This window comes from Primulina eburnea, chromosome 16, assembly GCF_022965805.1.
Source record: "Primulina eburnea isolate SZY01 chromosome 16, ASM2296580v1, whole genome shotgun sequence".
Taxonomy (NCBI): Eukaryota; Viridiplantae; Streptophyta; class Magnoliopsida; order Lamiales; family Gesneriaceae; genus Primulina; species Primulina eburnea.
This window is the reverse complement of record NC_133116.1, coordinates 1671674-1684651: the sequence shown is the minus strand read 5'-3', so window position 1 is coordinate 1684651 and position 12978 is coordinate 1671674. Positions and strand designations below refer to the sequence as shown.

The 12978-nt window shown below is 34.7% G+C and overlaps 1 protein-coding gene across 1 annotated transcript; it reads left to right on the top strand.

Annotated features, from left to right (window-relative positions):
• Positions 1-6684: 6684 nt before the first annotated feature.
• Positions 6685-11687, top strand: LOC140815906 (DIS3-like exonuclease 2; the record flags this gene model as incomplete). The annotated part of the gene is given in 10 exon segments (XM_073174933.1): positions 6685-6865; positions 7237-7589; positions 7678-7731; positions 7833-7901; positions 8026-8208; positions 8210-8701; positions 8703-9435; positions 9438-10243; positions 10683-10754; positions 10850-11687. Coding segments are annotated over 10 exon segments (3333 nt in total), but the record flags the coding sequence as incomplete, so codon positions are not given.
• Between the last annotated feature and the right edge of the window lie 1291 nt (positions 11688-12978).

Genomic DNA, 12978 nt, shown 5'->3' with positions numbered 1-12978 from the left:
ATTACAAAATTGATTCTTGGGAAAAGTTACCCATGGAAATTAGATGGTTTACCTAATAATAATTGAAAATCGGAGTAGGATTGATAGGGTAATTGGACCAAAATGTTTCGGCGATTTAGGGTTTATACGAGAATTGGTAGATCTAAAATTCTCGTCGCATACGAACGCGAAATCCAAAATTGGTTGAGGGCTTTTGTTCGTCTCGTCGGGACGATTTCGGAACTGGTCTCCGATCGAAGAACGGGTACCGGAAACGGCTGGAATCGGCGAAGAAGCTCGGCGGCTCGTAAGGTGCTGTTTGGCCGAAATACGAAAATTTCCGAAATTTTTTTTTTTGAAACTCGATTCTTCCACTCGGATTTTGAACCTGGCGGCTCTGATACCACTAAAATGTCACGCCCCGAGACCGGGGTTAGTCGACATCGGCGTTGTTTAACAATCACACAATTGAAAACAACCAGCCTCGTAGCATAGTATAAACCAAAAAACCAGTTTATTTCATAATTTCTCAAAAAAAACAACTGTCTTTACAACTGAATTAAAATAAATCTGCGGAAGCGTCTTACATAAAATTTAAAGTACTAAAATTCAATAAATAATAACATAACTAAACTAAATCACAAACTTCACCATCCCCAAAATTGTTCAAATTCTTCTTCTTCAACCTGTTCTTCGGATTTATCTGGGGAAGGGTGTAAGGGGGTGAGTATTTGGGAATACTCAGCAAGTGGGGATATTGAAAACAACATAAACATTTTTACAAAATTTTCGAAACATACATATAAATACAACATGCTTTTCATAATCGTAACATCATATCCGTAACATAATAACACTGCGACACTGCGATTTTTCACCTTTCATGGTTTACTGATATCAATCCCTAAGTTTTGTTCCTCTAAGGGGGCGAGGCCGTAAAACAGTTCTATCCCACTGTTAGGGGCCATATGTAGGAATTCCACCCATTTTCAGGGAATTCTCACAGTGTCAATAAAAAACGTACCAACTTTCGTAAAAACGTATAGACAAAACGACGGTACTCGACCGCATTTTTAAACCAAAACCCGAAAATTTAATATGCATAAAACCGAAATTTAAAACAGCCCACTTACCTTGAATTCTTGATGAGAAGAAAACGTAAATAACTAGGATTGCTTGCACAGGAATTTCGAAAATTCCTCTTCGGCGGCTAGACGGCGGCAGCGCTTCGCTGTGCTCGAAAATTCCTAGGGAGGCTAGGGGAGAGTCTCGAAAATGTGGAGTTGAAAATGGTGTGATTTTCGAGTTATAGGGCCCTCCTATTTATAGGGGTTGGCTGTTATCCTGATCGAGTGATATCGCGTTTGAATTTGAATCAAATCTTTATCGAGAATCGTGATAAAATCGTGATAACGGGTGATATTCTAAATCTTTCATCTCAATCAAATCTCGAAAATATACACGATATTAATTTAAATTTATCCCAGATTACACCATCCTAGTATAATCAAATTATTAATCTGATATTAAACTGATATGATCACGATACTACAAAATCTCGGGTTTTACAACGGGGACATGAAAACCTTTAGAGGTGGATCTAAGTGTCCTTAAGTTAAAGGGGAGCACGAGGACATTTGTGTGAAAAACTTGAAAATCTCATGTATGTTTAATATATGAATATTAATTGAGGGTGTGCAAGAATATTCATATGTGATGTTTACCTTTTAAAAATATTATAAAATCAGTTTATTTTCTCAGTATCAGAATTTAACTTTTTCAGTTATATATCGACAATATCATGATACATCGTAATATCTCATTGTATAATACATGTGAGTGTAAATCTCATGAAAAATTCTATCTTATGTTGAGTATATCTAAATAAGAGATTTGTTAAGAATTTACAAGAATGAAGAAGACTGAAAAAATACCAAAAAAATGTGTATTATTATTATTAGTATTTGTCTGAATCTGATAGTCAAAACAAGATTTGCATGAGAAATTTATTAATGGAGCTGATTGCAACCACAAAGATGATTTATATCAAGATCGATCTCCACACAAACTTATTTAAAAAATATGGCATGCCACGACTTTTATTTTAGTCTTATAATAATTTTGTCGCGAAAAATTACATACCAATAGATTTCCAAATCCCCCTAAAACTATCTTGTTTCTCCAATTAATTTTTAAAATTTCAATGGATTAGGAGTTTTTGAAACAGAAGAAAGCAATCCGCTAAGGTCGCTACGAGCGTGAATTTTTTGCTGAAAAACCCTATGATAACAACTCTCAACATAGCAAAAAAAAAGAGAGAATCTATTGCAATGCTCCTTGTTGTAAAGTCTATGACACATGTTCAACAAAATTAAACAGATTTTACTTTACACTGTCATGTCTGATTTAGAAAGAATAAAAAATGGGGATCTAATTAAGGGTGCAAGTGAGTCAAATTACTAATGTGTGAGCAACTCAATCAAAACTTGATTCGAACTCGGTTGAGTCCAATGAAACGACAATCCTCTTTTTTATCTTGTTTTCTCCTTGTATGTATATTCAAGTTTTTTTGCAATATAAGTCACAATTCTTTTTCCTGATTTATAAAATCTGATTAATGGTCATATATATGTTCCAGTTCAATGTATTTTTTTTTTTTTGAGCAAGTTACTTCAATGTTGGTGATAAGTTTAATCGGAATATTTGTCAAATTATTATAATACTATAATTATTATTACTAGTAAAAAGGCAAAAATTAATATTTTTTCCGAAACATATGTCGTCTTTGTAATCTAATTTTTTTTTTACAAACAAATATATCACTTGTGTAATCTGTTCAAAGTTTTTTTTCCAAAATAAAAAATAACAATAATAATTCAAATATATTATATACAGAGCTTGAAAAAAATATGCGCTATTGGTTTAACATATCAAACAATGAATCCCTTTCCTCGTTTTCTGGGGTTCTTCATATTTCTGCCTCTAAAATTTCTGATCTCTCTCTGCAATTGGTACCAAATTAAATAACAAATCTTCGATTGATTAAACTTCAGATGTTTCTCTCCAATTGGTACCAAATTAAATAACAAACTTCGATTGATTTAGAGCTAGCGCAATTTTTTTAATAATAATATATTAATGTAACATGCGAGTATATGCTTCATAATAAAAAAGCAAGCTGAATATTTTTTTTGAGTTCAAAATCAAACTGAATATCGTGCATGCATGTGTATTAAAGATAAAATATCAGGGGATATTGGGAAAATTAATTCCATTAAATATATTGATAATATTTGTCACATATTCACATCGCCGATCGACTTTAAGAAAATATCTCTTTTGATAAACGAAAATTTAGGAAAATAATCTTACAAATTAATTTTTGCAATGAATGCATGAAATTAACTTTGCATGTTTGAGCATGTCCATTTGCCAATAAATAGCCGACCTCGTCTTGTTTTTTACAACATCATTTGACAAAGCATAGCACTAAAACACTATATTAGTTTATTCTCAAGCGAAGAGAGCATAACAAATGGAGAAAATGAAGGTTGCAACTCTCCTACTCGCCCTTGTTCTTGTCTCTTCTCTGTTTGAAACCACATTTGTGCAGGGTGGATCGCCTTTTTGCGACTCAAAATGTGCGTTTAGGTGCTCCAAGGCACATTTACAGAAGCGATGTCTCAAATATTGTGGGATTTGTTGCGAGAAATGTAATTGTGTGCCGTCGGGGACTTATGGGCACAAGGATGAGTGCCCTTGTTACAGGGACTTGAAGAACTCCAAGGGTGAACCTAAGTGCCCTTGAGTTAAAGGAAGGAGGGTACGAGCTAGGCAATTGTGTGAGGAACATGAAAGTCTTATGTTATATGTTCAATATATCAATAATAATTGAGATTGTTCAATAAAATTCATGTGTGCTGTTTACTTTTAAACATATTATGAAATCAATTTATTTCCTGAGCATCAAAAAATCGTAGATCAAATTAGCTCATTCTACAATACATATGTGAGTATATCTCATGAAACATTATATCTATTGCTGACTATATTTAAATAAGAGAAAGTTTAATGAGAATTTACAATAATGAACAAGACAGAAAAAACCAACAAAATGTAATGTTCATATATAAATTAAACATTGTTTGAATCTGATAGTTAAAATAAGAATTGGATCGAAAAATTTATTCATCGAGCTAATTGTAATCACACAGATGAACATTGTACCGAGATCGTCTCTTCTTATGAATACACGAACTTATTAAAAGAATATGGCATGCCTCGACTTTAATTTTAGCCACTTAATAATTTTGTAACGAAAAACTTATTCACAATCACACATATTGATTATGGGAAGATCATGATCGTGGTTCTTCTCAATTTTGTTCAGATATTATATATAATACTTACAGGAGGTCATATTGTGATCGAACACAGTTCTGCGAGTGATATTGGAGTTTTAATCAATTGATTTTACAAGGGATGGAACCTTAGGTAATTTTTATATTGTTTTCTGTCATAATTTTAAGTCGCAAAATCTAATATGGCAACCGTCGTGTTTAACATGTAAAACTATTTTACATACATCTCCCTCTAATAATCCGAATATTAATAACCACGAAAGTTCTTCCTATTTTCTATGATCTAAATAATCGGTACCGATAGAGTTAAATATCACATATTCGATTGATTTAGTGCTTATAAAAATTTTGTTTTAATGATAATATATTTCATAGTAAAGCGCAAATCGAATATTGTGCATGAATATTGAACATAAAATAAATATCAGGGTGATATCAGGAGCATTAATTTCCTTGATTATATTGCTGATTTGTTACAGATTCTTTTTGCATATTCACATCTCCACTTTAAGTATGTATATTATCAGAAATCTCTAAATAAAGAAAATTAGGAAAATAACATTAATTTTGGATTGAACGCATGAAATTAACTTCGATTGTTTGAGCATGCCAATTTTCCAACATACATCAATGGACAAAGCATATCAGTAAAACACTCATTGGTATATTTTCTAGTGAACAGAGCGTAACAAATGGAGAAAATGAATGTTTCTCATCTCTTCCTTGCTCGAAACAAAATTTGCGTATGGTGCGTCGCCTTTTTACGACTAAAATATGCGTGGTTAAATCACCGGCCGGTGTCTCAAGTATTGTGAGATTTATTGCGAAAAAGTGTCACTGTGTGCGGTCGGGGACTTATGAGCACTTGGATGAGTGTCCTTGTTTTCTGGATGGATCTAAGTGTGGTTAAGTTGAATGAGGGGAGGGTACGAGGACATGATTTGTGTGAGAAACTTGAAAATCTTATGTATATTTAATATGTTTCCCTCCATATAAAAAACGACATCAATTAAAAATGTCAAGATAACTAATCTAATATGTTTTTTTATTCCCACATTTGTTATTGTCACTATAAATAACATACACGACACTTTTAGTTGTCATTATAAATGATTTTAACTGACATATGAATTTGTCATTATTACTATAATAACAAGGCATGTATAAATGTATTTAAAACACGAGTTTTCCTGAAATTTAAAATTGTCATTATATGAATAATCAGTAACACGTATGAAGTTTGTCATTAACATCTTATAATGACATTAAAAAATATCAAGAAGTTTAAGACGACATTGGAATAGATGACATTTGTTAGAGGTGTCACTAAAACTTAAATGTCACTAAATATTGAATATGATGACATTTATGAAATCGCCATAAGCATACTATAAAAAAATAAATAGGATTATATTTGACATAAAATTTAATATAAATACACATTATGCATAAAATTGGATAATACAAAGAAAGCCACATTGGTGGTTGTCTTTCGAATATAAATTTGTGTACCTTCTCATAATAAGTTAATTTTAATAAATTTAGTTTGGTGTCAATTAATATATTTTTATGATTTGCTATAATTTATCTAACTATTACTTTGATAAGGTACAATGTGTGTTCCTTTGAATTCAACTCAGAGCGTCCCACCAACATAAAATGAGAAATCAAAGGGGAAAAACAATGCCAGCCATATGTGAGGTTTTAGGATGGTTTGGCATTTGATCTAATCGAAGACCATTTAAAGTATACTCCACTGATAATATATAGGCAAAATCATAAGTCATATTTTGTGAGACATATATATTATTTGAGTCATCCATGAAAAAGTATTAATTTTTATGCTAAGAGTATTACTTTTTATTGTGAATATCGGTAAGATTGACCCGTCTCACAGATAAATATTCGATAGACCGTCTAACAAGAGACATACTCTAATATATATTGAATTATGAATTTCGTCACCAATTAAGCGTTTTTTTTAGCGAAATGTCAGATAATTTTCACACTCGTTGTCTTTGTGAAATGATTTTTTAAAAAAAGAGGGAAAAGATGAAGGAAACGGAAAGGGGAGAGCATTAATTGAATTTATGATAATATTATTTAGTGTTAACAATGTCCGCGCAATTATCACGATCGCCTCGACACTTTTATAATACCTGCTCGCTCATAAATGCAATTATCTCTTTCGTGTTCCGACTCTGCAGTTCTCTCCTCTCTTTTTTTTTTCTTTAATTAATTAATTTTTCGAATACATATATTGGGTTATTCTTCCGTGGATTTTTTGGGAAAACGGAAGACCCAACTGCATAGGATTGTTAATTTTTTTTTTTGTTTTCTTTGATCTGATTACATCTCGGTGTCCGCGTTTAGATTTATCCGAAAACTATGGGTGAGTGTTATTGTGGAATCAAGCAGGGTTGCTACTCGTACCGAAGATTTTGTGGATGAGGGGGGATTTAAAGATGGTAATAAGAAAAAGAAGCGTCGATCGAGAAGATCCAAGACAAACTACTCGCTTTCTGGTAATTTGGTTTTCTTTTTTGATTGGGTTTTTGGACAAGTATGAAAATTTATCTTGCTTCGGTTTTAATGGTGCTTTCAAGTCTTAGTTAACTGGGTTTTGAAACTAGTGTTTTCCGATATGAGATTTCTTGGATTGTGGAGAGAAGTCAAACGATTCGAGTCAATTTAATTGGGGATGCGGCTACTGTTTCTTGCCCTTGATCACTTACTACTGTGCGTACATTGATTTACGAAGTTAATAGAGTGCGTCTGGTTCCGTATTTACACAGGACATTTAGTTGTCCTTGTATCTGGACACGTGGTACATTTTCTTGCCCTCGGTCACTTAGTAGGCTCTGATGGTTTATATTACTTGTGGATTTTGATGCAGCTTCTAGTTCTGTAAGTGAGATATTAGTTGATGAGTCAACTTTACCGAGAGGTATCTCATCAAGTCAGCAGGCTTCATCCGGGAACCAAATTCTACTGGCTGATGATAATTTTGTTTGCAGCTCAATTCCCACATTGCATTTGAACGAAGAAACTGTAAATGGGAATATACAGAATCAGCCCTTGATTTCACATAATTTAGACGAATCCATAATTTCCAAATCCGTCCCTGAGGCTTTGGTTAATGAGGAGACCAATGGGCTTGTTTTGATACCCCGTCGTGTCAATTCTCATACTCAGCCAAAGTATTTTCCTCCATATTTGTCTGCAGATGTCGTTAGTAAAGCGTTGGAGGCAAGTTAAATCAAGCACATGTAGAATTATGTCAGATTTGGTTGCAATATTCTCATTTTCTGCAATATCATTGTTTTTAAATATGCAGAAAGGTGAATTATTGAGAGCTTTATTTCGTGTCAATGCTCATAACAGAGTTGAGGTGGGCTCTCATAGCTTTTTTCGTTTCTTTTCTTTTTTCCCTTTTTTGTGACCCTGTGTATTTGATTGTTAATTGTAAGTACTAAACTTATTTTCTTTTAGGCCTACTGCAAGGTTGATGGGGTACCAACTGATGTTCTCATCAGTGGAGTGGTGGCTCAGAATAGAGCTGTAGGTGTTCTCTTGTTTGTTTACTGATTTTTCTGGATGTTTACTACATGCTTGTATTTATTTTCTTCCATTAGTTTTGCACGATTAATCATCCTTTTGATTTGGTGAATTCTGATTGTTGTAGTTTGAAGGAGACATTGTAGCTATTGTCATTGACCCCCCTTCCTTGTGGCCAAAGATGAAAGGTTCGAATGAAACTCTCGATGAGAGTGCTTGTCAAGCAAGTTGTTCAGAGCAAAGTGAAGCCCTTATGCTTTGTCGAGGTAGTTCAAAAGGAAAAAGCAAATTAGAACTGGATTTTGAACACTGTGTGTTCTGTTGATTACTTGGGTTTTTCCGAAGATGGTACTCATTATGAGACTGGTTCTTCATCTGGAGCAATGGCTGATAATAGGTATGTGAATGGAGTGTCGGATCAGCCGTCCATACACGATTCTACCAAACCATGCTATTGTGATGACTACAAACTTGTGAATATTTGTGAGAAGTTGTGCTACTTGGTGAGTTTATTTCCATCAAGGCGGCCCACTGGTACAGTTGTTGCCATTGTTGCAGGGTCTTCTCGGCGGGACAGTATTGTTGGTTTTTTGAGTGTAAAGCAGTGGTTTTACAGCAGAGATATGAAAAGAAAGGACTCTAAGAAGCCCAGACATCAGTCTAATCTGAATCAAGGATACATTCTGCTGACACCAACCGATCCCAAATTTACCAAAATGACCGTCCCTGTTGTAAATTTACCTATAAGCATTAAGAAAAGATTGGAAGTGGGTGATTTAACAGTGGAGAATGACATAGTTGCAGGCCAAAGTTGTTGATTGGGCTGAAGACTGTTATATTCCAGAAGCCTGTGTGATACAAATTTTTGGTAGGGGTAGTGATGTAGAAGCACTGATTGCCGCAATTTTATTTGATAATGCAATCGTAGCTTCTGAATTTTCCTCCGAAACGCTTGGCTGTCTTCCACGTCTTCCTTTGGAGCTGCCCCACAAAGAATTACAAAGTAGAAGAGACTTGAGAAATTTGTGTATTTTCACCATAGATCCAGATACGGCGAGTGATCTTGATGATGCACTATCCGTCGAAAGTTTGTCAAACGGTGATTTTAGGGTGGGGGTCCACATAGCTGATGTTTCATATTTTGTTCTACCCAACACATCTTTAGACGTTGATGCTCAAATTCGATCAACAAGTGTTTACTTGTTGCGAGATAAAATACCAATGCTTCCCCCAGTGCTTTCAGATAACTTAGCATCCCTGAAACCTGGAGTGGATAGGTTTGCGTTCTCTATTTTTTGGCGCATTAATTCTATGGGTGAAGTTCTAGACCACTGGATTTACCGTACAATCATACGGTCTTGTTGCAAGCTCTCTTACGAGCATGCTCAGGAAATCATTGAGGGTGCCTTTGATGTTCAGGATTTTAGTCACTGCGGGAGTCACTGGCCTGAATTGTATGGCCAATTTGAATGGCATGATGTAACTAAATCTGTAAAAATCCTTAATGACCTTGCAAATATGTTGAAATTAAATAGGTTTAAGGTGGGGCTCTGTCATTTGAAAGCCCAAAAATAGTTTTCTTGTTTGATGAAGAAGGCGTGCCATATGATACTGTGCTCTTAGGGAGAAAGGACTCAAATTTTCTGGTGGAAGAGTTTATGTTGTTGGCCAACTTGACAGCTGCGGAAGTGATAACCAGAGCTTATCCATCTCATGCTTTACTTAGAAGGCATCCAGAACCTAACTCACGGAAACTTCAAGATTTTGAATCCTTTTGTGATAAACATGGTTTAGCATTGAATATTTCATCCTCTGTGGACCTTCATAGGTCATTAGAGCATATCAGACTGGAACTTAAGAACGACCCAGGCTTGTTTAACATTTTGATGTCTTATGCCGCAAGGCCAATGCAGTTAGCTGAGTACTTTTGCACTGGAGATCTGAGGTACACTGATACTGATTGGGGTCACTATGCGCTGGCTGTTCCACGCTACACTCATTTCACTTCTCCATTGCGTCGATATCCTGATATTTTGGTACACCGTATGCTGGCTGCAATCATAGAGGCTGAAATCATCTATTTGGAGGGTATAAGAACGTTTGAAGACCCAGTTAGAAATGAAGTGTTAAGCCAATGCTTTACTGGTTTGTGCTTCGACGAACATGAAATTCGATCGGTTAAAGCTCAAGAAGCTCTATCCATTTCAGCCTCAAAGTTAAAACTTCCTTGTGCTGAAACTCTTGCTGATGTGGCCGCTCATTGCAATGAGAGGAAGCTAGCTGCTAGACACGTAAAAGATGCAATTAATAAGCTCTATATGTGGTTATTTCTGAAAAAGAAAGAGGTCCGTACTTTCACTTTTTGGTTTTGGTTTATTAATTTTGTACTTGGTTTGAGCCGAATAAGTTAGTACATTTGCGGTTTTCTTTCTTTCTTGAATAGATGTTCAGTACACTCTACAGTTTAGTGTCAAACTTTTCAAAATTGACCTTTAAAATTATGAGCACTTTTCTACAATCTCTTTTGATGATCTTATGATGTTACGTTCTACTAAATTTCTGCTCTGATCTTCTCATTAGCCAGTCATAAAATCTTCTTGTGGAGGCTGATTCAGTTAATTGGTTCGCAGTGTATGCCTTAGATGATCTATTTATACCTTTGTGCCAAAAATTATTATTGCTATATATTTACTGTTTTTCGTTCTGTGCAAATGTTATCCTATTTAACTCCTTGCTTTCTCCTGCTGCATTTTAAGCATAAATGGGAACTTTCCCTTCCTGCAGATATTATATTCGGAGGCTAGAGTTTTAGGTCTTGGACCAAGGTTCATGTCTATATATATTTCCAAACTAGCGGTGAGTGTTCATTCTTGACTTGTTCCCCTTCTGAAATTGTCAATTTTTTTAAAACAGGAACATGCCTTTTTTGCTCACTGGCTGTTTTAATGTAGATTGAACTCCGGATATATTATGATGAAACCGAAGGTCTGACAGTGGAGTGGCTGGAATCAACCTCAACCTTGATACTGAGTCATTCCGTGCGTAAACGCACAAACCGAAAAACTAGCCCAAGTAAGTGCAAGGTGCTTGAAGAAGTTGCTTTGCTGATAAATCCAACTGATTTGAAGTTAGACTTGGATTCTCTGGCCAATTTGGGGGAAGAGCATGAAGACTCACAGAAAAATGAGTTAATTGGTCATGATATCCAACACAAGCCTGCTGTTTTTCCACTCACAGTGAATCTCCTATCAAAAATCCCCATTGCTCTGCATGCTGTGGGTGGGGACGATGGGCCCATCAATATCGTTGCTAGGCTGTATATAAGCTCATACTTCCAGTAATATTTGCATGACTTTAAATATGTCGTGGACAGTAGAAAATGGTACTACTACTGAATCCATGGTTACAAGGAGCTCAAGTAGAAGTTTTAGGACATTAAGAAATGAAATGTTACCGATATCGGATGCAAGCGATGGTGTAAATGTGTGTGTGTGTGTGAGGGCGGGGGGAGAGTGTTCCCTGCTTTGATGCATGGTGGTTGTGTTTGTTATAGTCGCGTTGTTCGCGGGAATGAAGGGCTTGTTTTTGTTTGCCGCTTCATCCTGTTTAACTTCAGTCTGCATCTCGTTTCTGATCACAGCTTCCAGGCTCTAGCCATTATTTTAACTAATCTGGATTGATTACTGCGGCCGTAAGATCTTACATTTAACTTTTTCTCTCAAGTGTCCATCTGTCTGAATGAGTGGCATACTAAGACTTCTCTTAGCAATGAACCAATTACTTTCTTGATGAACTTGTCTTTTTACTGACCTGGTTGGAGCGAGCATATAAACGCGATCTTTGAGTATGGTTAACCACTAGTTATTAGAACAAATTCAAGGTTAGGTTTGCTTTGATCGATGAAATTTAAATTCTTTGACGTATTTGAATTTTCAAAGTTCATGGAATTTCATATTTATTTTATATCAAGTTATTATAATTTCAATAGTAGTTGCAGTTAATTTCAAATATACCGAAAATGATGTCATTCGAAATACATATTTCAATTTAATGCATTCAATATATGTTCAAAATATAGTATAAATTCCGATGAGTGAATTGTTATTGGATGTGATTTGATGATCATGTTGAGACGTGTATGCTAATTAAAAAGCAGTGTTCTAAAAAGTCCGTTTAAGCGGACATGAGACTGGTGTGTGCTATTCAAAAACTAAAATGAATGCAAAAAAAAAAAAAAAAACAAAGAAAAATTTTAGTTCAACATTTAGGTCATAAGCTACTGATATTGATTTAAATATCAGATTATACATTATTAAATGTATAGACTAATAGAGATGGGGTATGATCTAAAACAATGATCTTGTTTTTTTCTTAAATTGTCGTGTAATGAAATTTTAGACTTTTTAATTAAGTATATGTGGCCTCAATGATATGAGCTTGGCATTGGAGATAATAAATACTTCTGTCACTGCGACAAGCCTAAGCTTCGTAACCTACTTCTGTATAGAATTACCTTTCATCGTTGCCGAATTTGCATATGTGAGACGGGTTGATCTGATGATCTATATTCATCATAAAAAAATAATATTTTTTTCATTAGTTGAGTTGGATTAGAGATATATCTCGCGATAAATTTTGTGTTAATTCTAATATGTCACTAATCACAAATGAATCCGCATAGAAAAACAAGGCCACTAAGGGATCCAAACTGTACTTATATTACATAATACTATTTCTGTGAAATATTGCTGGTCGTTTTCTGAGCAGTACTAAATCATATGTCATTCCGTTTGTACGATTAGATAATTTACGACTACTTCGGAAGGTGGTCTTTTTAAATTAGGTAATTTTTTTTAAAAAAATTAGCATGTACATAGATAACCTACCAACTTACACCCCGTTTGGTTCGAGAGATTAGGAGTGATAGACTAATTTATCCGGCCCAATCAAGTGTTTGGTTCAATTTTAAATAAACATACCTTATCCCTCCTAGGTATGATTAGGTTATATTAGGTAGGTTAAAATAATACCTCATCACCCCCTAGGATTATTTATCTCACTCTTAATACCTCATATTTTT